Below are 27434 nucleotides of genomic sequence, written 5' to 3' on the forward strand. Positions count from 1 at the left end.
CAAAATAAATTAAAAAAACTTAAAAATATAATGCCTTCTAAGTACAACAAATTTGAGTGCATGTGAAATTGTGTTAGAATTAGTAATCCCTTTACACATTTGTGACATAAAGACAGTATTTTAGGGGCACCTGGGTGGCTCAGTTGGTGAAGTGTCCTACTTTGGCTCAGGTCATAATCTCACAGTCCGTGAGTTTGAGCTGTCAGCATGGAGCCCACCTCGGATCCTGTGTCCCCACCCTCTCTCTGCCCCGCTCCCACTTGCACTCAATCTCCTTCAAAAATAAACATAAAAAAAAAAAAAAAAAAAAAGACAGTGTTTGAGCCCAGTATATGTCCTGGTCTTTCCCCATCCACGAAGCACTCTGATAAACAGGAGACAGCAAAATCAGAAAGAGTAAAGTTAAAGACTTTATCTGAAAGATTTTCAACAGTATCTTTAAAGTCTGAAGAGGTGCACATCAGGTGTTTCATAGTCATGGTCGGAGCAGATTGTCTTTTGAGTAATTGACTTCTCCAGGTGGTATACCAAAGGCTCTGTGGGGAGAACTACAAACTTGCACTTTGAAAAGGGATTCATCATTAAATGTGGCACATGTACAATGATTAACTTGTTATTCGCATAGCTGAGTTATGAGTACCGAATCTCCGACCGAGTTTAGAAATTCCTCATTTGAAATTTTCATCTACAGTTGTTTAGAGAATATTTATGTTTTGTTTTTGTTTTTGTTTTTTTTTTTTGTTTTTTTTTTTTGTTTGTTTGTTTTTTGTTTTCTTCTCTCCTTTTAAAATCCAGCTCATGGTTTTTGGAATCTTTCTGTGCCTGGATGCATTTCTGTATGTGTTCACCCTGCTTCCTTTAAGAGTTTTCCTGGCACTATTCAGGCTCTTCACTCTGCCTTGCTATGGCTTAAGGTAAGTTTAAGATCGTGAGCTATTTTAAATGTTTAAATTATTTTTGCTACTTATAAAAGTGGTATTTTACTACTTGTAGTTGTTAAAGTAAATAATCACTTGGATAGATTTTGCAGAATAGGGATAATTCATACAGTTTTCATTTATACTTTGGCCCTTAATGCATTAACTAATTCTGTTTGTCTTATTAATGAATATTATATAATGTGTTTATATAATATTTGTACTTTTTTCGTGCACGCTTTTTTTCCAAGTGGTTTTGAACTAGAAATTTGCTTTGGCTCGTGCAGTAATAATAACTCAGATGGCTACATAGGAGAGTGGGAAGGCCTGGGGGCTGAGAGCCAAGGACCTTGTGGCCACTCTTGCTACCTTGCCCAGTACCTTTGGTTTCTTGAAGTCCCTTGACTTCCTGGGCATCATTTGTAGGGTGAGAACTGGGTTCTGGGCTGGCAGTTACCAGGATCTCCTCAGGAGCTCTTACTTCAGGGCTTCCTCATCCTCTCATTTAAGAATCACTGTCTTAGTGGCTGTGGAGCCTTAGTTGCTGACTCCTGTTGATTCTCCCTCCAATTTGTGAGAGGGGGGAACTCTCGGAGAGCATTGTCCTAGTGGGAAAGCGCAGCCCAGCCCAACGTTGATTAATTGGTGAGATGTGGGGAACTAACTTCTCTGTTCTCTAAGCCTGTTTCCACATCACGGTAGAAAGGGGATGTTGAGAGCCCAGCATCTTTTACCACAAAGATTGGGAGGCATACAGAGAATACCCAGCATGATGCCTGGTTCATAGTAGATCAGAACAAATTCTAGTTTCTTTCCTTTCTTCTTTACCAAAACTAGGAACAGTCAGATGAAAATGTTAAGCTTACATGGATCTTAATGCTTTATTGAGGTTAGAAGTTTGGGTTTTACAGATTTCTCTTTTTGTACAGATACACCAACATGTCTCCACTCTATGGAGTCGTTCTCTATAACATCATTTTACAGTTCTTAGCAGAGTTGCCCAAGTGACGTTTCTCACATGGATCCCTTTTCTAAACACATTTCATTCTGAAAAAGTTTTAAGACACTGAAGTGGACAATAATAATAAACTTCATTTAACTATAAATTAGGTAGTGATTCCATGATATATAAAAATATGATTAATAAAATTATCAGTAACTTAACCATGGAAGCTGAGGTAAAAAATTAATGGTCGATATACAGAATTGTGTGTTGATTTTTTTTTTTTTAATGTCTAAAGTCATGGAAGATTCTCTTTTAAAGTAGTAAATGGGCATATACTTCATACTTAGTAAGCACTGAATAACACATGTAGTCCGTTTAGAAATGAACCTTAATCAGTTCCAATAAGGAAGAAATCATTCCAGTATAAGTGGGAAGAATTTATTGGTCATGATGACCATGTTGTGGAAAGAGTAAAAATTCTTTGCCACATTACATGGAGTAAAACAATGATAAAAATTAAGATCGCATCACTTATATGTGATGCTTGACATTCTGTAACCCTACCTACCAGAACGAGAGAATTGTGTTACAAATGGAAGATTCTTTTTAGAAATTTGATCATCAGCTTTCAGAATTCAGGTTCATTCTTTACACCTTTGGGAGAATTTTTAATGCTTCATTCTTATTAGCAGACCTTTTTGAAGACATTTATAGCATGGTATTTTAACATCAGCAAAGCCTAATCTCATATAGCTTTTTTCCTTTTATCACTATCAGGGGCTCAGTAAAATTATGGTTATTTTAGTTTTCAGAAGACCAGAAAAAAGTATCTAATGAAACATTACTGAATATAAGTCTTCATATGGACCGCATAGCCAGGATGGACACACAGAAATTCAGATAGAGCCAGGTGAAGCTACCTGACATAAAATAACTAATGCCATGTAGAGATGTTCACGTCTACACCGTGAGCTGAATTAGCTTTTTAGTTTTTCTCTGATCAGCAACGTGAGGGAACTTCGTGTTCCAGCCATCTTTAAGTGAATGGCTTTCAAAGACATAGTGTGTTCCGTATGGCCGTTGGCATGTGATGAGATAAAACAGTAGAGGGAAATACAACTTAGAGACTCTCTTCCTTCTAGAGTGGGTCCTTCCTCGGGTATGTTAGCACACAGTGGAGGTTCACGGAATGAGTGGCAGTGGAGATTTGTCAGTGTTTTCCCGAAGGCCTTTTTTAGGTTCTGTTTGAAGACCCATCTTGTTATTATTGTGCAGGCATCTAGAACTGTGTCATTTCTAGTGTTTCTTGTCACTTGGGGGAAGCAGGACACCAAAATAGCACGAGAGTAGTCTTTCAGTGTGTGTTCTGAAAACTAAAAGAGGTGTTGCAGAGAGCTGGCACATCTTCGTTCCTCTCCTCCCGTTGGCTTTGTTGTGAGTGGCTGATGGTCCCTGGAGCCGACCTTTACTAGATATTTGAAGATTTTTCTTAGCACATAAAGTAGAGATGATTGCTTTTGTGTATTACTTTAAAATACTTTCAGTGTAAATTAATTTGAGTAACATTTCAAAATCAAATAAAAAGTGTTCTATTTTCAAGGTTTTAGAGCTAAAATGACACTAGAGGGCAGCGCGTTACCCTACATGCATGACTCCGTTAAGTTTCCCAGTGCAAACCCTTGCTATTTCTGCAATGTGGACCAACTAAAAAATTACATTTTATGCTCTCTCTAATAAATATTGTATACATGTATACATATATATGTAACTAACGTGAAATGCAGTTAAAATTGTGTAATAGAACTTCAGCAACTTTCAGTGTTCTGTGTGAATGTAGGCCAGATTACACAGAATATGAAAATACTGCCTTACTGTTTTAGTACCTTAAGTATGCCTTATCCAAATTGAGTAGTTTGTACTTCCATTAGCGTGTATTCCAATTTATATTCTCTTGGAACAATTTAGAAAACAGTGTCTTTTGGGGCATTATTTTTAAAAGCACCAAAGTTGAAGTGTTTAAAACTTGAACTAGGATAAGAAAAGTACATTAACAAAACTATGGTTAATATTATGCCTAAGACCTCTTTAATTTTTGAAGAATAGAAAAATACATTTGTTTTTACAGAATTACTATTTAGAAATAGCCAAATTCTGCCTTCTCATACGTTTTCTTCCAACATTCTCTACTTCCATTAAAGGTTGATTTGTCTTCACCAGTGGCTGTGTTATGTTCCAACTTTTTCAGCAAGCAAAAAGTGCTCTTTCCTTCAGTCTGACTTTATTTTTCAAAGGGATAAAAGGAAATTCAAAAGACCAATAAAGAATTCGATTGTGGGGTTTTTTTCTGTTCCCTTATTCTTATATTCCTATATGCCAGTCTCTTTTCTCTAAGAAAGTTGCTGTCTTCCTAGTCTCTTAGTTCTGTTGAATTCTTCCCCCACAAAGCGGGGAGAAGGATATTTGTCAGGGTAATCAGGATGCTGACACGAACACAGTGACTTTGTGGTCTCCAGTACTGTTTCCAGATCACGTCAGTAGTTGTGTAACGTTGTTGCCTTCTTTCCATATTGGAGATCAGTGTGTTTGCCTCCTCCGCTTGCAGAGCTTATCTCCGGCAGCGCTTGTGAGATGCTTTTGAAAGCTGACAGCCTCCCGGATTTTCTGCTTTAGAAATTTACTCTTTGAACCGATTCCTAAATATTCTGTAAACCTCCCATGGTTTTTGGTTTGGGTTTGCTTTTTGCCTCTACTGACATCTCAGTACACGAGGACTCTGCCCTTCACTCCGGCTGAGGGCCAGGGCCATTCTCCACGCCCTCAAGAAAACCCAGCCTTCATTGCGATGTCCCCACTGGCTGGCATTTTGCCAGCTTTTGACCCTGTTAAAACATTGTTCATTTTGAGAAGTTGGCAGGGTAATTATCTTGACTTGGTGGGTGTGTTTGTGTTGCCTACAAAGGAGACACTGCTTCCATAAAAAGTATAGTGATCTCAGGAATACGTATTTGACAACTTTTTGCTAATGAATTAACAATCTTGAAAATTTTTTGCGCCCAAATGTTTTGTTGGAGGCTAAAATAAAAGAAAGACATCTAGATTATTTAAAAAAAATTTTTTTAATGTTTATTTATTTTTGAGCGAGAGAGAAAGAGCACGAGCTGGGGAGGGGCAGAGAGAGAGGGAAACACAGAATCCCAAGCAGGCTCCAGGCTCTGAGCTGTCAGCACAGAGCCCGACGTGGGGCTCAAACTCCTGAATTGTGCATGAGATCGTGACCTGAGCCAAAGGCAGAAGGTTAACCGACTGAGCCACCCAGGTGCCCGAGACATCCAGATTACTTAAAAGCAGATTCCTAGGTTTCTTCCCTTTTGATTGATTATGTGAACTATCTGTTTCTTGGAAGAATGGAAGTATTTGATTTTTTAGAAAAGTGGACTGCTCTTTATTATGCAAAAGAGGTATCAGACCTCATTTTTCCAAATTTACTTCTAGAGTAAATATAGAATAACCAATTGTGGAAGTGTTTTTAATTTACCTGACATTTTTGAGAATCCTCTTTCCTTCTCAAACTTGTGACTTCATTTTGTGTTTTAGAATTCTCCATAACATTTGAGCTAAAGTTGAGGGAGATGATAGAGAAAAACCATGCTCTCTGGTGCCAAGAACTGATTGGTATTTTTGAAAACTTTGCTAAACCATTTTAGACGGCAGTAAGTATAGAGTAGGCTTAGGTGATAAATGCCAGTGTGTTTTTCTTGTATTATCAGAGCTAATAAAATATGTGCAAGCAAATTTCCCGGCCTCACTTCGGTTTTAGACAGAACTCTTACTTGAGGTTTCATGGACTTTTTTGTTTTTAAGAGGCAATAGTGTCTTTTTCCTCGGGAGAGTTTATCCCCTAGGAAGGCATTCGTCTCTCAGAAGAATTAAGAATATCAAATGCTTGAGGGTTTCTTAAGCTGTTGGGTTTCCTCTATAAGCCTTACCTCCTTCAAGATAATTCACCCCAAATTCACTTCACAGACACACATGCGCGCGCGTGCACACACACACACACACACACACACACACACACACAGGACTTTTCTTAGGCCTGAGCCTCAATTTTGCCCTGAATGGTTAATCTACCCCCTATAGCACATGGAGGGAGAGCTCTTGGTAGCTCTGTCTGGGGAAACAAGTATGTTTGTGATTTCCTCTTATCAGGGTTGATCTGCGTGGCTGATATGTCGAGAGCAGTGTACTTGTTTAATTAGAGAGTCCTCTTAAATCGGGTTTGTTGTCCCGTCTCCTCACCATGGCACTCTGAGTAGTGTAGCGACATGACAACCTTCTCTCTCTCTTTCTCTCTCGTAAATCAGACCCAAGGGAGGAGCACTTTCACTTCCTTTATAGAATGGAATGTGGTGTCACAGGGACTCCTTGTGGTGAGTAAACCCTGATTTTTCCTTCTCTACTCTTGGCCAAATTGACATCAGTGCAAACGAATATTAATTATAACAGAAACGACAAAAACGGCATAGGCAGACGTAAACATTTGAAGATGGCCACCTGAAGAAAACATGGTTCCCTGTCCTTTATTGGTCCTAAAGCTCTGTCCACATTTTTGCAGGCTTTGACCATGATCTCACCCAACATAGAAAAATCACCAGTAAAATGATCTTTAATTACACTTGTTCAGACTTGACAGCAATACTTTCTCCTCGATGCCACAGCAGTCAGCTGAGCTGCTTAGCCACTTCCATCTAAACAGTTTTTATTTTGCATTATTCCAAATAGTGAACATAGCTTTATTAAACGAGTTGGGTTTTCTCCTAGGGGAGTTTGAAAGTATTTTGAAACCCAAGGAAAGACTTATAATCATTCAATTTCAGCATTTAGTCATTATTTTCCTACTGTATGTCAAGAGAACTTAGATTTAAAATACTGTTTCCTAATTAAGGAAAATATCTTTTTTAAATAAAAGAAAAATTTTTAATGTTTATTTATTTTTGAGAGAGAGACACAGAACGCGAGCAGGGGAGGGGCAGAGAGAGAGAGAGGGAAACACAGAATCCGAAGCAGGCTCCAGGCTCTGAGCTGTCAGCACAGAGCCCGAAGTGAGGCTTGAACCCACGAACTGCGAGATCATGACCTGAACCAAAGTCGGAGGCTTAACCAACTGAGCCACCCAGGCGCCCCAAGGAAAATATCTTAATCGCAATACTGTGTTTGAATTTACTTCTAAATTATAAAGGGACTTCTTTTTTAAAAATGGGAACCATATAATATTTTACATTTTTTAAAAATTTTGCATTCTTTTAGTTATACTACAAACAGTTAAAGCGTTCAGAGAGAAAGAAAGAAAGATTCACTCTATGTATTTTATAATGAAATATCTCGTGCTGATAGCTCGACACCTTTCTACACCAATTTGAAAATCAACCAGGCAGGGATTATCCCATTTTTCTTGCTCATTTGTGTTACCTTTTCTTTTTTCTTGATCTTTCTGTATGCTACCAGTTTTTACTTTAGTCTCAGCACGTTCCCTTCTGCCATGGAGCAGAAGGAAGAAGCCTACCTAGAGCATCTTTGTCCACCACCTTGTTCGGTTCCCATGAATCTCTGAGCCCTTTGAAACAACGGCAGTGCTTCCATAGACAATTGCGCATGTCCAGTGGAAGCGTCCGAATGAGTAAAAGGTGAAATTTAGAAATGAGAAAATGTGGTTTCTGTATGAGTGGCTTGACATGAAAATTTTAAAAATATTTTAAGTTCTGTTGAGTATCTTGTTTAATGTTACTCGTCTTGCAGTAACTCACAACCAAGCCTATACTTTAGTGGGTTTTTCACTTTGTCGAACAGCTTCCTCCGCTTATTTATGTGTTCGTGTAGGATTTTTGGCATTTGCCAAATGAATTGCCAGTAACTACCACTTCACAGACATTTATAACGGAGAACATGAACCTGAAAGTATTGTTTGAAAGCCCATTCCAAGTTGATTGGCAAGGCTATGGATAAGCTGCTTTTGGAGTTGGAAATGCTTATCAGATAGTCGTCTAAAAATATCTTGATGGAGAAGGAAACCTATATTGGGACTGGTTCAAGTTCTTTTAATACTGTGAACTTATTTTGAGGTTAGGTCTTTGCTTACTCAGAGATGCCGTGATAGATAAAGATACCTTTTAAGATGCCACCTTAGAAATAATTTTAATTTTTGCAATTTTCCTTTTTTACTAACAGGGATATTTATCTGAAAATAAGAGTCTGTTTCTTAGGAGGTCTGTTACTTTTATTCTTTATTTAAATGATACTCCTTCATTTTGAAAATCAAAGTTCTCTCTGGAGCAACCACTTATGATACTAGCAGTGGATATTTTCACCAGAGCAGAGAGCACACAGAAAGCAGTGGGTCCGGTGAAATATGGTCCTGTTTTTTTTCTCTTTTTAGAAATAACAAAAATGATGGATATATTTGCCGTTTAGCACAAAATTTTTCCAAATGAGATGTCAGGACAGTGATAAGTAATATAGAATTAAATTATTATGCTGAAAGAGAAAGGGTACCATTTTGTTGATTTATAAGTTCTTTTAAAGAAAAGTCTAGAATGGTAATAGAGACTACCATGGTAGTAGAGAACACGCCTTCTGGAGCCAGACTGCCAAGGTTCAAATCCCTGCTCCTCCATTGCTTGACTAGTAACTGTCCGGCTGTGGGCACATTCTTGACTGTACTTTGCTTCATTTGTAAGACTGAGGTGGTGATAGTACCTTGCCCATAGGATTATTGTGAACACAGAAATGAGTATATTCCAAGTGCCTAGAACAGTGCCTGCCGCATAGTAACTGAACTGTCATATAAGATGTTTCTACAACTTTTCTGTCGTTTTTACAACCTGGTTTAATCCTAGGCAAGATAAAGCTAAATTAAAGTTGTTTATGCTTAATTGTGAGTTATTATCATCTTTGTTCAAAATGTGTCATATTGTGTTATTTTGGGATATATTTTTCCCATGTTTGGTAGCTCTGATTCCCGACAATGACTTGTAATTAGTGATAGTATTCCTTCATAGATATACCAACACATTGGTCCTTTGTTGTAAATGTGTATGAAGACACATAATTGGGTGTGTGTGTGTGTTTGTGTGTGTGTGTGTGTGTGTGTGTGTGTGTGTGTGTGTGTGTGTAAAAGCCCTTTGTCTCTTAAATAAAATTACTTTGGCTGAGATCACTTAACTAAGTAGATGTCAATCTATTACCGAAAGCTCTAAGTATAGTTTCCTTAGTTTAATTAGTAATCAAAATCACCTTGGTAATTAATGCAAATTAATTAATACTGCCCTACTTTTGGTATCTATCATTTTCTTTAATTCATAAAACGTGACCTATAGTTTCTAAATACAGAGACCCACGGCTCTTGGCGATTTGTGATATTCAGCATATGCAGAGCCGCACCTGCGCTTCTGGGGAAGCGTTGGGAAGTGAACTCCATACCATTGCCGGTTTGTCCCCTGGCTGTCGCAGGGGAGGCAGTCACACATAGGCCACCTGTTCAAACTCTCCTCTTCTCATTGCTTGAATTAAAAATATGTTTAGTTCCACCTCTCAACAAATGTAATGCCTCTTCTGTTTTTAATCTTGTGGAAGTAGGGGCAGGGAATTACCTTGATAATCGAATAGGCCTTGACAGAGATCTGTGTTCTGGGCTGGGTGCTTGGGAGATGGGCCGCGATGAGAAACAGCCAGACTCCACGTGGGAGAAGAGGAACGGCACTGGAGGAAAGAGTCAGGGAGAGAGGGAAATAATGATAGATCTTCATCAGCTTTGTCCTTGAAGCAATTTTGCCCAAAACTTCAGCTGCTAAGAATAATTTCCCCTGGCATGTCAGTTTGTAGCGCTGGTCTCAAGACCTACGGTCTGACACAGACACATTCTGACCTGTCTCCCCAGTTAGACTCCCTGCTTCAGTTCAGTGTCTTCCCATCTACTTGGGAACCTTTGTAGACCTAGTTCTCATCGAATTTGCCTCTTTTCAGGACTTTTGCAGTATCCCATGTTCTATGAACAGATCGAATTCATATCTGGCTGAAAACTACGTGTGGTGTGCATTACAGGAAATAAGAATGAGGTCCTGTATCAACTGCTCGTGGAGCTGATACCGCAAACCTCATTTGTAAAGTGATGTTTCGCTGTTTGTGTAAAACAGCGTTTCAGGTAACAGTTGGGAAGGCTTGCAGATTCCTTGCTGATCTCTGCAAGACTCTGTGAAAGAAAAGAGCCCCTGATCCGAGTGGGGACAGTGGTTGGGAAAGAGCCTGAGAATAGGTCAGCAGGCAACACCGAATATACGGAGACCTTAGAAGGTCGAGGGCCAGCTGGAAAAGGAGCCGACCCCTTAGGCTGGTGCTAGAATGTTGTCACTGGGGCGGAAATGAAGAGATTCTGTAACTCCTGAAGAAAGTACTCAGGGCTTTTGTTGATGACACTGGGCAGAACAGCTGTGCGAACAGGAGGGGGAGCATTTCCTGTCGTGAGGAATTCGCCTGCGGACACAGAGCCGCTTCCGTTCCTGTCACGGGAATTTCATAGCCACTGAAAGAAATCTTAAATTTCCTCTTTTCTGTGTGTGTGTGTGCGTGTGTGTGTGTTTTCCCTTGTGATTTAGTGAGATGATTCCATGCACAATTTAGGTTTAGCTCTTTATGCTGTGATCTCAGAAGTGTAGGGGAGGAAACTTTTTCTTTTTTCCTTTCTAGATTCTTTGGCTGATCCAGTAATTAACCTGCCATAAAACAGACTAACAGGAGAAAAATTTGATTTCATATGTACAGGAGCTTATAAAAATATTTGAGACTCAAAGAAGTGACCAAGCAGGAAGCTTTTATGCCTTTAAGACAAAGAAAGAGTAAATTTGTGAAGAATTAACAAGATCCAGGTGTTCGGGCTTGGGGTAGCAAGTTAATGAAGAAGTGACAAGGGTTGCTTATACAGCCTTCTCAGCAATGGATTTCTTATCTCTGGTGATCAGGATGCCTTCTACGTCACTCCGGGTGCAGGGAGGGTGCCATTCATGGGGGAATTTATCTCCTGCTTTCAAGGGGACAGAAGAGGTCAGAGTGTCCTTGTATCAGCTGTTTCTTCAGTCACTTTAATTCAAAATAATATGCCACATTGGCATACTTGGGGGTGGATTGCCTTGAATCCCATGGGAAGTAAACAATGACTCTGCCCATATTAATTAGTAAAACAATTTGCAACTTGGGTCAAGCGAGTAAGAAAAAGATACGAGGGGAGAATTCACAGAAATGTAAATAACTTAAATATATAAAGAAATGCACTTTTCCATTGGGAAAAATCAGTGGCCACTACGCTAGATGCCATTTTTCAGCAGTGGGATTGGCAGAGATCCAGAAGTTGATCTATCCCTAGATTGATGCACTTGGGCTACAGCCTTCCTCATAAGCCACTAGTGGATATGAAAATCGGTACAGCCATCAGAGGGCAGTTCTGCTGCTTCTGTCCAGGGAACATGCCCTTCAAGTCCAATTTTAGGAGTTTATCCTGCAGATATACGTTAATATGTGAGACATGACATGTACATGGCGTCACGGTTTGTGGTTGCAGAAAACTGGACATTTGCCAGTGGTGTCCGGTAAATTACGGCACATCCACACAATGGACCATGACGCCATCATGGAAGTATGAACTCCTTGCGAAGAGACATGGAGAAGCCGCCTATGCTATAAATAAAAAGTGCCGAGGGCTACCGTTGTACCACAGGGGCTGAGCCAGCGGGCCGCAGGGTTTTGAGGTGAAAGTCTTGTGTCGAAATCATGGAAATCCATTGCTTCAAAGTACTTTATCAGCAGATGCCCGCCCTCTGCGTTTGCTTGTTAAGAGGGCCCACTTCTACTAGTAATTCTGGTTTCACATCTTTATATTTTGTACTCGACAGAAAACTTCACACTGCTGAATAGTCAGTAGAATTTGTTAGTTCTTAAAATATCAACGTAATTCTCATTTTTATTTTTGTATGCCAGTGCATGTTCAGTAAAGATTATTTCGAGAACACATAAAATAAAACTCATGTTTTTATTACTTCTTATGCATTTCAGGGACAGACGTTTGCTTCAGCCTGCTCAGGTGTGTGACATCCTGAAGGGTGTCATTTTGGTAATCTGCTATTTCATGATGCACTACGTTGACTACTCCATGATGTATCACCTGATAAGGGGGCAGTCAGTCATCAAGCTGTACATCATCTACAATATGCTCGAGGTGAGTTAGGGCACTCACACGGTCGGTCTAGCTTCCCAGACCGTGACAGGCTTGGCTGATGCACAGACTTGGGGCCTTCTGATATGGAATACTTGTCCGCCGACTCTAGTATTAGGACTGTTGTTGGCCTTGATGTTTATAGAGTCACTTAGAGACCTTGTTAAAAATACAGGTTCTGATTAAGTGGTTCTGGTCTGAGGCTGGAGAATCTCATCCTGGCGAGATGGTGCCCACTGCTGGTCCTGGATCCCCAGGGCGTGTATTGTCCTCAGGTGGGAGAGAAGGGTGCCTGCTGCCTGGAGTTTAGTCAGAACCCCCATGAGAATATAAGTTGTCAGTTGTTAGGGAAATTTGTTTGCAAATTCATTGGAAACCCACGTATACTTTTCACTGGACCTTTAAAAATTATGGAAAAATGATAGGATTGTATGTGTTTGCTATAATAGATTTATATTTTAACGTGCTTTGGAAGTTTTTCATAGAGCAAGCAAACAGAAGTTTCCCAATTTCTCCAAGTACTTAATATTTTTAATACAATATATTTCACTTTAAAGCAGTCAACCTATGAAAATCTGCTTTCATACAAAAATAATTAGCTATACAAAGCAAAAAAAAAAAAAAGGCTTTGCTTTAATAAATTCTTAAAATAGTAAGTAAGCTACCCTAGGTGATACAGTAAAACTTTTGAGATTCAAATGCATTTTCCTATACTACTTCTCAGGGACACAAGTAAAGTCTCCTTACCTTTTAAGTGAGCCAAGAAAGGACTTTCCCTACTGAGTTGGGCAGATGGAGTGGTGCGGGGACTGCCGGCCTGTCTGCTCTGAGACTGCGTTGCTGTGGTGGAGGAGGGTTCTCCGTATCGTCACGGAAGCCATGGAGCTCTGGCCGGTCCTGGTTACTCCTCAGTTCATTGACCAACATGACTTAAAACCACACCCAGCTTCCTGATTCTAGGCTCGTTGCCTGTGCTCTCGTTTCGGCCCCACCAAGCAGGATGCAGATGGTGGGAGTGGGTTTTTGAGGCAGAGTAGCCGCCCCACTCTCCCCTCCCTCTCACATACAGAAAAGCCCGGGCTCATCTCCTTCCTTCTGCCGCGTGAGTGGCTCTTCCTGCCAGTAGCCTACTAGTTCCCTTCCCTGCCTTCCCTCATAGGGGATTGTAGGTGCCGAGGGCTTCTACCTACCCCCAAACGTAATGCGCCCCCTAGTACACGAAGCCCTCTACGGGGAGGCCTCAGTACTATTATTCGCGAATAGGCCTTAAGGAAAAGGGTCCGTAAATTGCTGATCAGAACGGCTGAAACACATACTCACTTTGCAGACTACGGTTGATGACGTGGCTTCAGCACAGTGGACAGGAGTCCAGACTCTCATCTAGAGATAAACCGTCTCTGACCGAACCCTGCTTCTTCACTTACTGCCTTGCTGTCCTGAACTTGGCTGCAGGTTGCCAAGTGTCTGTAACTCTTACTGTCTCACCAGTGAACTGCGGGTGCTAGCGGAATTAGGAACGTTCAGTGAGGCAGTACGTAGGGCTTGGCACGGTGCCACACATGCGTTGAGATTCCCCGAACGGTGGGTAGCTCTTATGTCTTCCTTTAGCAAATATTTAATCAACAATTTCTGCATGCCAGGCACTGCCTTTAGACTCTAAAAATCCAGAGGTGAGCAAAGCCTGTTCTCATGGAGCTTATATTCTGCAGGTGGAAAAAAGACCATAAACAAGAAGATACTAGGAAATGATAAATACCATGGTGAAAAAGAACAGAGTGATGGGTTAGAGACTGTGGGAGCCCAAGGCTGATGATCTGGGTGTGGCTGCACATGACAGCTGAAGCCTGAATGACCTATGCCCTCCTTTTTTTGTTTGTTTCTTTTGTTTTTAATTTCAGTGTGCTTCCGGTTATTTATCATACTATATTCATAGAGATCAGTCCCTGAAAATGTTTTTAGGAAGTAAATCTGCATATTATATACTATGTAATGAATCCAAAACAAATTACAGCTACCATTGTTTACAAATATTATATTTTTCAAATTATATATTTGTCCTAAAGGATTTAAGTTCAGACCCTGAATCCGAATTTAGAGAATTAAAACTGGAGGACCCATGATTTTCATGTGCCTCTCCCTTTTATCTTTGCCCCCATGTAAGACACTCCTTGTTATAAATATAGATAATGAGTCTAAGTGTACAAGAATTTGAGCACTCACTGTATGTGAGAGAATAAAGAAACACCCCTGCATAAGTAAACAAAGATCTCTGTTCTTTTATAGCTTGCCTTCCAGCGGTATTTAAAAATCCCAACTCAGTTGGGATTGAGTTGCATCTGAGTTATAGTAACATACTTCGGTGGAATATTAAGAAACACGTTGCAGGGAAAAAAAAAAAAAGAAGAAAGAAAAGGAAACACCTTGCCAATAATTTTTCTCCTCAGGTAGCAGATCGTCTGTTTTCATCATTTGGACAAGATATATTAGATGCTCTCTACTGGACAGCAACAGAGCCTAAAGAAAGAAAAAGAGCCCATATCGGAGTGATTCCTCACTTTTTCATGGCCGTTCTCTATGTCTGTATCCTTTAAACTTACTGGAAATTTCAAGTCAGTGCATATTGTACATCATTTTATTTGGTTAGCTGCTTCTCAGATTTAAAGGGGGAGGAGTGTGTATCCTGAAGATTAGTGTGAAATGTCTGCTTTCTTTTGATAAATTGGCTGTAGTAGTGATTATAAATTAAAGAGACTTGTGTATGCTTGCTCCCTTTAACTGGGAAAAAACAGCTCTCGTCTCAGTGTAACTGATTATATGGAAGAACTTGAGAATGAAGGGTTTATATTTATACATACTTTATGTGATCTGTATAACGTTCATACCCACACTGGAATTGTGTGGAAGTTATCTTTAAGCCTGTGAATTCTTTGTTAAATCCTAGGGCTTAAAATGTATACGGCTCATCTAGAGGTAGAATTTGAAATTGGTTGAGAGGAATTTTGGAGGTTTTATCTCCTCTGTTCCCCACACCCCATCTTAAAGCTTTTCTTTTGAGGAGCAAAGGCTTTACTAGATAAACTTTGTGTGCGCGTGTGTGTTTACCCATACGTACGTTTGTACACACTCGTGAGCAGCTGCACTTCAGTTCCACGTGGGGTCAGGGCTCCTTCACGGGAGTTGTACTGTCTCTGAAAGAGTGAGACTTGAAAGGATTGGATTAACACTTGGAAAATGAAGGGACTAAGTGGGAAGACTTCTGTAAGCATAAAAGTTTGTTCCAAGTATAGGAAGTAAAATAGCTACTCTTTTCATGTAAACGAACTAGTCCAAGTGTAATACAGATATCATGCCTGCAACTTGTGGATGTTTTCAAAAATGACATGTAAAGAATCTTCATTATTAGACATTTCTTATTATCTTACAGTCCCCATCCCCTGCAGAACTACAGAGGTGAGTTGCTTCCAGACTTTTACTTTGTGTGCTTTTCTGTTTAGAAGGCAAATTAGCTAAGTCTCTTTTCTCAGTATTTATCATAATTTATTCCATATATTTAACAAACTGTTTTCAAGGCCTGTTTGCCAGGCCTTGTGCCAAATACCAGAAATCCAGAAAGAACCAGACAACCATCTTCCAGGACTCAACGGTCCAAGTGAATGGATGCGCAGAGGCTCATTTCTGCTTTCGTTTCACATGGGTCCCGTACGTCTTACCTGTCAAATTTGTATCACCTATAGCTAATAAGAAAACAAAGCATGAACGCAAGACTGGATTTAGAAAGCACAACCATGCCCCCCTCCACATTGTTCACTTTCAAAACTGTATAGTTGTATCTATTGATATCACGTGAAAACGGGCTTTTTCCTTGATGTCACTCCCCACTAGTTTTGCATGCAATTCTCATCATGGTTCAAGCAACCACTCTCAACGTGGCTTTTAACTCACACAACAAGTCACTGCTCACCATCATGATGTCTAATAATGTAAGTATGAGGTTTCATTTTACATTTTTGAGGTCATACGGCACTTTAGTGGTAATATTCTGGGTGGGACAAAGTTATTTTTTTTCATGTTATCTACTCTCCAGGAAGTTTTATATGTAGCATGTCCATTTTTTCATCTATTATCATGATAAAAGTCATGTTTTTGTTTACTATTGCAGTTTGTTGAAATTAAAGGAAGTGTTTTCAAGAAGTTTGAAAAGAACAATCTTTTTCAAATGTCTAATAGCGGTACGTACTCTTGGCTTCTACAGGCAGCTGTATGCAGTATTGTTTCGCAGTTCATTCTGAAACTGGGGTGTCACATTGCCTCCAGGTTACGGTTTCCTATACTTAAGCTCTGCTTTCTCTTACTCCCTCAACATCTGCACCGAGTTTTCTATTCTCCAGGTTATTGTAATCTCAAGATATTTAACATGGTAAAGGGTAAAGGATGGCATAGCGCCTTACAATACTTTCAGAGTTCCCTCTTCATCCAGAAATTTCTTTGTAACAGATGATATTCCCTTTTATAGATGTGGAAACTAACACAGAAAGTAATTTGACTTCCCCAAGGTCACCCACACGGACGCTAAGAGCAGAGTTATGACGTAACCCTCAGATTGTCTCTCTGTTCTCAGCTTTTTCAGTTATGCCTTACTGCCTCCTTACTACCTTGAGAAGCCTGAAGGCACAACATCTATCCCTGGAATTATCTTTCATAGTTATGAAAATCAAAGGAGCATAGTGGCTTGGATCTCAAAGTATAGCCCAGGGAACCCTGGAGGGGTATTCCTGAGACCCTGGAAGAGAGTTCACAAGTCAAGACTGTCTCATCAAAATATGAATATGTGATTTATCTCTCACCACATTGACATTTTCACTTTGGTAAAAAAATGGAGTTGAAAAAGCCCTAAGGAGATGCCACTGCACACACCCCAGAGTGGCTGCTCCTGTGGTGTGACAGTGCCTAATGTCGGCAGGACATGGAGTGATGGGCATTCTCAGGATTTGGTAGTGTGAGTGGAAGACGTTACGATTGCTCTGCAAAAACTTCTGGCAGTTTCTGATACATTGAAGTATTTGCCTGTCGTGCAACTCAGCAGTGAGAACACATTTTCACAAAAGACTTGTACCAGAAATATGACGGCTTTATTCATAGCAGCCAGAGACTGGAAACAACCCAAATGTCCATCAGCAAGAAAGCAGATAAACAAATGGTAGTTGAGCCATTCTGTGAAACCTTCCTCAGGTATTAAAAAGAAAAAAAAACACTGACCTGTTCAACCATATACAAAACTGGAATTTCCATACTAGAATTAAGTCAGTGAAAGATGTAAATGCCTTACCAATGTAGCATCATCCTATATATAAAATAGTGTATTTATTTTGCAGACATTTGTACATAATAATACTTTGATCACATTCCAACTAAAAGAAAATTATACATGCACTATATTACTATTATTTATATGCAGTGCAGTATTTATGTTAATTTTTTCCAGATATTAAGGAACGATTCACGAATTATGTGCTTTTGCTAATTGTGTGTCTACGAAACATGGAGCAGTTTTCTTGGAATCCAGGTATGTAACTCAACGAATATAGTGCCTTCGAATTTTACTCTTGAACCAAAAATCATTCTTTTACGTGAAATAAGATGAATATTGCAGAGAGCTTCAAAAACATCAGCCGTTCAACTCCTCGGGTATTGAAAATACCTGTTTCAGTAGGAGGGATTGAGTATGTTCTCTGAGGTGTGCCAGGATGCCGCATCACGGGAAGCAGTCTTCGGCCAGCATTCCCTGTGAATCTCACGGTGTCTCTAGAGTGGTGGACTCGGTGGTGAGCGGACCCTGCTGGGCGGACCCTGCTGGGCACTGCAGCCTCTTTGTTTATTTATTTAACGTGCTGGCGTTATCTAAACATAGCTCTTTTCCATTTACAGGGTTCACCAGAAAAACTTTTGTTCTTTATTAACATTTGTCTCTTACTCGTTCACTGCCTATTAATCGGCATTTTGAATAAGGATAAATTGAGGAAATATAATGTAAGGCAGTAAATTTGGTTACTTATACACCTTAAATCAGAGTTAACAGGAAGTTGTGAAAACTCTATGAATTTTGGGGGTACCTGCGTATCTCGGTCGGTTGCGCATCCGACTCTTGATTTCGGCTCAGGTCATAATCCCAGGGTTGTGGATGGAGCCTCATGTCAGGCTCTGCACTGGGTGTGGAGCCTGCCTAAAATTCTCACTCTCAGCGGGGAGTGGATAGAAGCCAGAGACAAAGGAGTGGTGCGCGATTGCTGATCGGGGAGAACAGACTTTCGATACTAGAGACTGGGTAGCTGGGTGACGCCATTTTCACCCCATCTGCACACGTGCATACATACCTACAAGTGCCATGACATCCACCTCAGTAGGCTAAGCAGCGCCATCTACAGCGCCGTTACACTAAGCCCCACCCAACTGAGCCACCCTTGCTCTTCAGGAACACCATTAGTCTCTCCACCTGCTTAGTTTATGGACTATAAAGTGCTTCAGAGTTTGACTTCTAGGGGAAAATGTTGTAATTTCAGTCGTATTGCAGTCTGTTCGCTAATACTCAATTAACTTTTTTTCTTTTTTGTTGCTTCTTGAATACAGAGAGAGAAAAAAATTTATTTTCAAGTTTTTAAAATATTTTTCTTTAATTTTTCTATATTTTTTATTATTTATAAATTTTTCAAATTCTATTTTACTTCCATCATTTCATTTTATTCTGTTTCACTGTATGCATTTTTCAAATTTTCAAACGCTTTCCTTTTTTCTTTTTTTTTTTTTTTTGTTACCTTTTTTCTTTAATCTATCAAGCTCTTTTCAACAACCAGACCAAAACACACCTAGGATCTAGCATCATTTATTTGATTTTGTGTGTGTGTTGTTTTTAATTTTTTTATTTTAATTTTTTTTACCTTCTTAATTACTTTTCTTTCTCCAAAATGACAAAATGAAGGAATTCACCCTGAAAGAAATAGCAGGAAGAAACGACCACCAGGGACTTAACACAGATATAAGCAAGATGTCTGAACCAGAATTTAGAATCACGATAATAAGAATTACTAGCTGGGGTTGAAAATAGATAAGAATCCCTTTCTGTGGAGATAAAAGAAGTAAAACCTAGTCAGGATGAAATAAAAAATGTTGTAATGAGCTGCAATCTTGAATGGATGCCGTGGCGGCAAGGATGGATGAAGCAGAGCAGAGACTCAGCAATATAGAGGACAAATTTATGGAGAAAAATGAAGCAGAAAAAAAGAGGTAGACTAAGGCAAAAGAGCACAATTTAAGAATTAGAGAAATCAGTGACTCATTAAAAAGGAACAACATCAGAATCATAGGGGTCCCAGAAGAGGAAGAGAGAGCAATAGGGGCAGAACGGTTATGTGAGCAAATCGTAGTGGAAAACTTTACTAACCTGGGGAAAGACACAGACATCAAAACTCAGGAAGCACAATGGACTCCCATTAGATCCAACAAAAACTGACCATCAATAAGGCATACCCTAATCAAATTCACAAAATACTCAGGCAAGGAGAGAATCATGAAAGCAGCAAGGGAAAAAAAGTCCTTATCATACAAGGGAAGACAGATCAGGTTTGCAGCAGACCTATCCACAGAAACTTGGCAGGCCAGAAAGGAGTGGCAGGATATATTCAATGTGCTGAATCAGAAAAATCGGCCAAGAATTCTTTATCCAGCAAGGCTTTCTTTCAAAATAGAAGGAGAGATAAAAAGTTTCCCAGACAAACAAAAATTAAAGGAGTTTGTGACCACTGAACCGCCCTACCAGAAATTTTAAGGGGGACTCTCTGAGAGGAGAGGAGACGGAAAAAAGAGAGAAAGAAAGAAAAAAGACCAAAGGCAACAAAGACTAGAAAGGACCAATGAACTCTACCAGAAACTCCGTTCTACAGGCAACATTATGGCAGTAAATTCATCTTTCAGTACTCACTCTAAACGTCAGTAGACTAAATGCTCCAATCAAAAGACATAGGGTAACAGAATGGATAAGAAAACAAGATCCATCAATATGCTGTTTACAAGAGACCCACTTTAGACCTAAATACACCTTCAGATTGAAAATAAGGGGATGGAGAACCATCATGCTAATGGTCAACAAAAGAAAGCCGGAGCAGCCATAGTTATATGAGACAATCCAGACTTTAAAATAAAGACTGTATCAAGGGGCGCCTGGGTGGCGCAGTCGGTTAAGCGGCCGACTTCAGCCAGGTCACGATCTCGCGGTCCGTGAGTTCGAGCCCCGCGTCGGGCTCTGGGCTGATGGCTCAGAGCCTGGAGCCTGTTTCCGATTCTGTGTCTCCCTCTCTCTCTGCCCCTCCCCCGTTCATGCTCTGTCTCTCTCTGTCCCAAAAATAAATAAACGTTGAAAAAAAATTTTTTAAAATAAAGACTGTATCAAGAGATGAAGGGCATTATATCATAACTAAGAGGTCTATCCACCAAGAAGACATAACAATTGTAAGCATTTATGCTTCAAATGTGAGAGCACCCAAATATATAAATCAAGTAATCACAAACATAAACTCATCGATAGTAATACCATAAAAGTAGGGGACTTCAACACCCCACTCACAGTAATGGACAGATATCTGAAAAGAAAATCAACAAGGAATCAATGGCTTTGAATGATACACTGGACCAGATGGACTTAACAAGATATATTGAGAACATTTCATCCTAAAGCAGCAGAATTCACATTCTTCTCCAGTGCACTTGGAACATTCTCCAGAATAGGTCACATTCTGGGGCACAGATCAGCCTTCAACAAGTACAAAAAGATCAAGATCATACCGTGCATATTTTTAGACCACAATGCTATGAAACTTGAAATCAACCACAAGAAAAAATTTGGAAAGGTAACAAATATTTGTAGACTAAAAAACATCCTACTGAAGAATGAATGGGCTAACCAAGAAGTTAAAGAGGAAATTGAAAAGTACATGGAAGCCAATGAAAATGATAACACCACAGCCCAAAACCTCGGAGACACAGCAAAGGTGGTCATAAGAGGGAAGTATATGCAATCCAGGCCTTCCTAAAGAAGGAAGAAAGATCTCAGATACAAAACCTTACCTTACACCTTAAAGAACTGGAAAAGAAACAGCAATTAAAACCTGAAACCAGCAGAAGACAGGAAATAATAAAGATTAGAGCAGAAATCAGTGCTATCGAAACCAAACAAACAGTAGAACAGATCAAGGAAACCAGAATCTGGTTCTTGGAAAGAGTTAACAAAATTGATAAACCCCTAGCCAGTTTGATCAAAAAGAAAAAGCAAAGGACCCAAATAAATAAAATCAAGAATGAAAGAGGAGGGATCACAACCAACACAGCAGAAATACAAACAATAATAGAATATTATGAACAATTATATGCCAACAAAATGGGCAATCTGGAAGAAATGGACAAATTCGTAGAAACATATACACTACCAAAACTGAAACAGGAAGAAATAGAAAATTTGAACAGACCCACAACCAGTAAAGAAATCAAATTAGTAATCAAAAATCTCCCAAAAGACAAGAGTCCAGGGCCACATGGTTTTCCAGGGGAATTCTACCAAACATTTTAGCAAGAGTTAGCACCTATTCTCTTGAAACTGTTCCAAAAAATAGAAATGGAAGGAAAACATCCAAACTCTTACTATGAAAGCCAGCATTACCTTGATTTCAAAACCAGACAGAGACCACACTAAAAAGGAGAACTACAGACCAATTTCCGGGATGAACATGGATGCAAAAATCCTCAACAAGATATTAGCCAGCCAGATCCAACAATACATTAAAAAATTATTCACCACGAGCAAGTGGGATTTATACCTGGGATGCAGGGCTGGTTCAATATCCACAAAACAATTAACATGATTCATCACATCAATAAAAGAAAGGACAAGAACCACATGATACTCTCAATAGATGCAGAGAAAGCATTTGACGAAATACAGCACCCTTTCTTGATAAATACCCTCAAGAAAGTAGAGATAGAGGAATCATACCTCGAGATCATAAAAGCCATATGTGAACGACCTAATGCTAAAATCATCCTCAATGGGGAAAAACTGTGAGCTTTCCCGCTAAGGTCAGGAACAAGACAGGGATGTCCACTCTTGCCACTGTTATTCGACATAGTATTGGAAGTCTTAGCCTCTGCAATCAGACAACACAAAGAAATAAAAGGCATTCAAATCGGCCAGGAGGAGGTCAAACTTTCACTCTTCGCAGATGAGATGATACTCTATATGGAACACTCAAAAGATTCCACCAAAAACCTGCTAGAACTGATCCATGAATTCAGCAAAGTTGCAGGATATAAAATCAATGCACAGAAGTCAGTTTCATTTCTATATACCAATAATGAAGCAACAGAAAGAGAAATCAAGGAATTGATCCCATTTACAATTGCACCAAAAACTATAAAATACCTAGGAATAAATCTAACCAAAGAGGTGAAAAATCTATTCTGAAATTATAGAAAGCTTATGAAAGAAATAAGTCACACACGCACACACACACAGGAAAAATATTCCATGCTCCTGGATAGAAAGAACAAATATTGTTAAAATGTCAATACCACCCAAAGCAATCTACATATTCAATGCAATCCCTATCAAAATAACACCAGCATTCTTCACAGAACTAGAACAAACAGTCCTAAAATTTGTATGGAACCAGAAAAGACCCCAAATAACCAAAGCAAGCTTGGAAAAGAAAACCAGAGCAGGAGGCATCACAACCCGGACTTCAAGCTGTACTACAAAGTTGTAATCATGAAGACAGTATGGTACTGGCACAAGAACAGACACTCAGATCAATGGAACAGACTAGAGAACCAGAAATGTACCCACAAACATATGGCCAACTAATCTTTGACAAAGCAGGAAAGAATATCCAATGGAATAAAGACAGTGTCTTCAGCAAGTGGTTCTGGGAAAACTGGACAGCGACATGCAGAAGAATGAACCTGGACCACTTTCTTACACCATACCCAAAAATAAACTCAAAATGGATGAAAGACCTCAATGTAAGACAGGAAGCCATCAAGATCCTCGAGGAGAAAGCAGGCAAAAACCTCTTTGATCTTGGCCGCAGCAATTTCTTCCTCAACACATCTCCAGAGGCAAGGGAAACAAAAGCAAAAATGAACTATTGGGATCTCCTCAAAATAAAAAGCTTCTGCACAGCGAAGGAAATAATCAGGAAAAATAAAAGGCAACCGACGAAGTGGGAGAAGATATTTGCAAACGACATATCAGATAAAGGGCTAGTATCCAAACTCTTTAAAGAACTTATCAAACTCAACATCCAAAAAACAAATAATCCAGTGAAGAAATGGGTAAAAGACATGAATAGACACTTCTCCAAAGAAGACATCCAGATGGCCAACCGACACATGAAAAAATGCTCCACATCACTCATCATCAGGGAAAAACAAATCAAAACCACAGTGAGATACCACCTCACACCTGTCAGAGTGGCTAATATTTACAACTCAGGCAACAACAGATGTTTGCGAGGATGTGGAGAAAGAGGATCTCTTTTGCATTGTTGGTGGGAATGCAAACTGTTGCAGCCATTCTGGAAAACTCTGTGGAGGTCCCTCAAAAAATGAAAAATAGAACTACCCTACGACCCAGCAATTGCACTACTAGGTAATTCATCCAAGGGATACAGGTGTGCTGTTTCGAAGGGACACATGCACCCCCATGTTTATGGCAGCACTATCAACAATAGCCAAAGTATGGAAAGAGCTCAAATGTCCATCGATGGATGAATGGATAAAGAAGATGTGGCATACATATACAATGAAGTATTAGCAATCAAAAAGAATGAAATCTTGCCATTTGCAACTACGTGTATGGAACTGGAGGGTATTATGCTAAGTGAAGTTAGAGAAAGACAAATATATGACTTCACTCATACGAGGACTTTAGGATACAAAACAGATGAACAGAAGGGAAGGGAAGCAAAAATAATATAAAAAACAGGGAGGGGGACAAAACATAAGAGACTCTTAAATATGGAGAACAAATAGAGCATTACTAGAGGCGTTGTGGGAGGGGGCAATGGGCTAAATGGGTAACAGGCATTAAGGAATCTATTCCTGAAATCGTTGTTGCACTGTATGCCAACTATCCTGGATGTAAATTAAAAAAAATAAATTTAAAAAATTCTCCCTCACTCTCTCCCTCTGCTCCTTTCCCCCCACTAACATGCACCATCTGTCTCTCTAAAATAAAATAACATTCTATGGGTTTTCATCATCCATTCATAAAGCAGACATTTACATAAGGCTGGGCACTGTGGCCCGCATAGACAGTACTGAGATATGTGTAGGACTCTCAGGCTAATAGTGAAAATAGGTAGTTAAACACAGTCTGGTAATGCTGAAGTGAGCTTGGTGGGGAAAGGATCATGTGCTCAGGTGTCTCAAGTAATTAAGAGTTTTTTGTTTGTTTTTTTTTATTTCTGACATTTTTATACAACCTTGTTCTTAAGGAACAAGCTTATTTTTTGCATTTCATTCATTACCTTCAATGCGATACACTTTCCAGGCTTTTAATAACTTCTTGTTAATTTATTTTGATTCATTGCTAGTCTAGTCTTCGGGTACCTATGAGAAACCAGAAACAGATGTTAAGTGAGATATATGATCTTGGAAATAAATTTCCAGAAGTAATTTTCTTGTGGAAAGCATAAGATGAAATCTATTTTACGGTGGCTTGCGTTCCTGTCTGAATAGATCCAAAGTCTGCCTGAGTTGTGGCAGCAAAGCCGTGCTCCACACACTGGGATTTTCTCTGTGTAGCTGCGTTCTTGGTTTACAACTACGGCAGCTAATATGGTGTCTGCATGAGGCTGGGTAGAGGGCATGTGTGGCTGGTCTCAGCAGAGCCCACATGGGATCAGCAGTCTTGAAGCAAGCTGTTGTGCCAAAGGACAGTAGTCCTAAGCCTACTGACAGCTGGAGGTTTGAAGTCATATTCTCATTTGTCCTGGGACTTTCAGCAAATTGCTTGGGTCTTCTTTATTACTGCTATGGTGGTGTGATGAAAGGATCACTTAATGTTGGTGAGTCATCATTCCTTCACTCTCTCTTTAGTTTCTTTTTTTTAAATTTCTTTTCTTAAAAAATGCCATTTACGGAAGCTTCCTATAAGCCTGCAAGATCATGAATAACATGAGAGTAATGCTAGCTGTTTTGTGTGCCAGGCACTTTGCGCTGTCCATCTTTATTCTCATAGTGGTGAAATACAGATGCTTTTTATTTTGTAGATTAGGAAACTGAAACTTAGGTCATGAAGAAACTTGCCAAAAGTCATGTAGCTAGTTAGTGGCAGAATTTGACGTGGAAAAAAGTTTCCTGATTCCCAAAACCTCAACGCAATGCCAGACCCACTAAAACCGTTAGCTCGGATGGCCTGAGCTGTATTCTCTCCACCCTGCCCTCCAGTGCCCAGATCCCAAACTGCCTAGGACCTTGTTGACATTTCTAACCTTTTTCTTGCTCTGTCACACTCTCACATCCTTCTTCAGGGTCTTAGGAGGTTACTTGTTTGCATTTTTTTATCAGGTACTTGGTACTGAATTGACATTTTAACAAATAATGGTAAAGGTGCGCAAACTTGACAGATTGCATCTGTGGGATACTGAAATAAATGATCAAAATCTTTGAATCTTAGGGAGCAAAGAGAGGAAGATCGTTCCATTGACTCCAGCACATGTCCCAACTAGCTATTTACTAGCATACCAGGCAGCTATAGAATTAAAGGGTTTTATAACAAGCCTGCTCAATTAGTCGTCCTAGCAGCGTGTTAGCTGTGTGAAGGAATTCAGGGGCTCCACTCACCTCTGTGACCTGCCCCTCAAGGGCTTGGCACAGAGAAAATACAAAATAGGTTATCTATTGAGTGTATTATCCTTTAACTTGTTAAAATAGAGGTTTTTCGATAATTAATTGAATGCTAGTTTTGCCTCGGTTATCATTTATTGGCAGCATTATAGTTGAGCCATGTGGAGATTGCAGATTTCTGTAGCTGCCTGTGTGATACTATTATGGTACATGATACCCCGTTCCTATGAAGAGATTCAACTGTCTCTTTTTCCCTGCACTTTCTAGATCACCTCTGGGTGTTGTTTCCAGATGTCTGTATGGTGATTGCATCAGAAACTGCTGTGGATATTGTAAAACATGCCTTTATCACCAAGTTCAATGACATTACTGCAGATGTATGTATTTTAATAAGCAATTCAGTGTTTAATGTTGACTGCTGCTGCTTAATATTATGAAGTTGTAAAATGACGAGTCCAGGTTTACTGCGTTTATAAAGATAAGAGTACTACTACTTTAAATTTAGAATTATAATTTTCAATTTCTGAAAATTATAGTACAGAAAGTATACTATTTCAATGTTGAACAGTCCTGTTCCATACTTTTGGGTGGGACTATAGTTCGGCCAATAGTTCAGGTCAGAGTAGAGTGTCACTGACTCAGAATCATTATAAACTGTTAATAGCATCATAATTTGTTTACTTAAACTTATATAAATCCCATTGTTTCGATTTAAGCATTAGACTATCAAAACTGTTCCCTCTGGCTAGGTTTTTTTTAAAGTATTTTATATTTAAAAATGGATTTTTTTTCTGTGATTATAGATTTCTGAAAAGTTCTAGAAAACAAGAGCCTTATACTTTTTGGTGAAAGCATTCGAGAGATTTGTTTTGTGTTCCAGCCAGCTGTTCTGTGGAGTTTCCAGAAATAGACATGTGCTGTAGGCTCAGGGTACAAAACCATGGGAGTTCCTAGCATCTTCCCCATTCCTGCCTCAGGCCCAAAATAAACATTAATTTCATCAGTTTCCTACATTTTATTTGGTTTATACTTTGTCTTGTTATAGTACTGTTTCAGAAGGTACTATTTCAGAAATCTAATGTGGTTGCAACTGCTACTGTGTGATGATTTGATATATATTTAAATAAGATTTTGTATTCTTTTGTAAAGCAGTGATCGAGTCATTTCACTGTTTACTCTCTTGGCTTCCTCAGTACAGAATGGAATCATCTTCTCAGCATCTGAAGTCAAAATTAATAAACTTGATTCAGTGCAGTTTTTAGTGAAATGACAGTTTACAGTCCCTTCATAACTTCTATGTTCTCTCAGTTTTATATCTTGCAGAGCATCCATTTTTTGAAGAAGGCATCATTATCGTTATATATAGACAGTCTATGTACATATATATATAGTCAATAATTTTTTAAACTTTTCATTTAAAATGTCA

General features: G+C 39.4%; 1 protein-coding gene across 1 annotated transcript in view; it reads left to right on the forward strand.

The window, feature by feature from the left end:
- The window catches only part of TAPT1 (transmembrane anterior posterior transformation 1), a 68367-nt gene that overhangs the window by 26046 nt on the left and 14887 nt on the right, over positions 1-27434 (forward strand). The window contains exons 4-10 of the mRNA XM_040493997.1: positions 796-914; positions 11959-12121; positions 14563-14698; positions 16001-16098; positions 16278-16347; positions 17601-17681; positions 26276-26385. Of these exons, the coding sequence (XP_040349931.1) occupies positions 796-914; positions 11959-12121; positions 14563-14698; positions 16001-16098; positions 16278-16347; positions 17601-17681; positions 26276-26385 (777 nt within the window). The remainder of the gene's footprint in view (positions 1-795; positions 915-11958; positions 12122-14562; positions 14699-16000; positions 16099-16277; positions 16348-17600; positions 17682-26275; positions 26386-27434) is intronic.

Source organism: Herpailurus yagouaroundi, unplaced genomic scaffold, assembly GCF_014898765.1.
Source record: "Herpailurus yagouaroundi ecotype Mexico unplaced genomic scaffold, PumYag 28, whole genome shotgun sequence".
Classification (NCBI taxonomy): domain Eukaryota; kingdom Metazoa; phylum Chordata; class Mammalia; order Carnivora; family Felidae; genus Herpailurus; species Herpailurus yagouaroundi.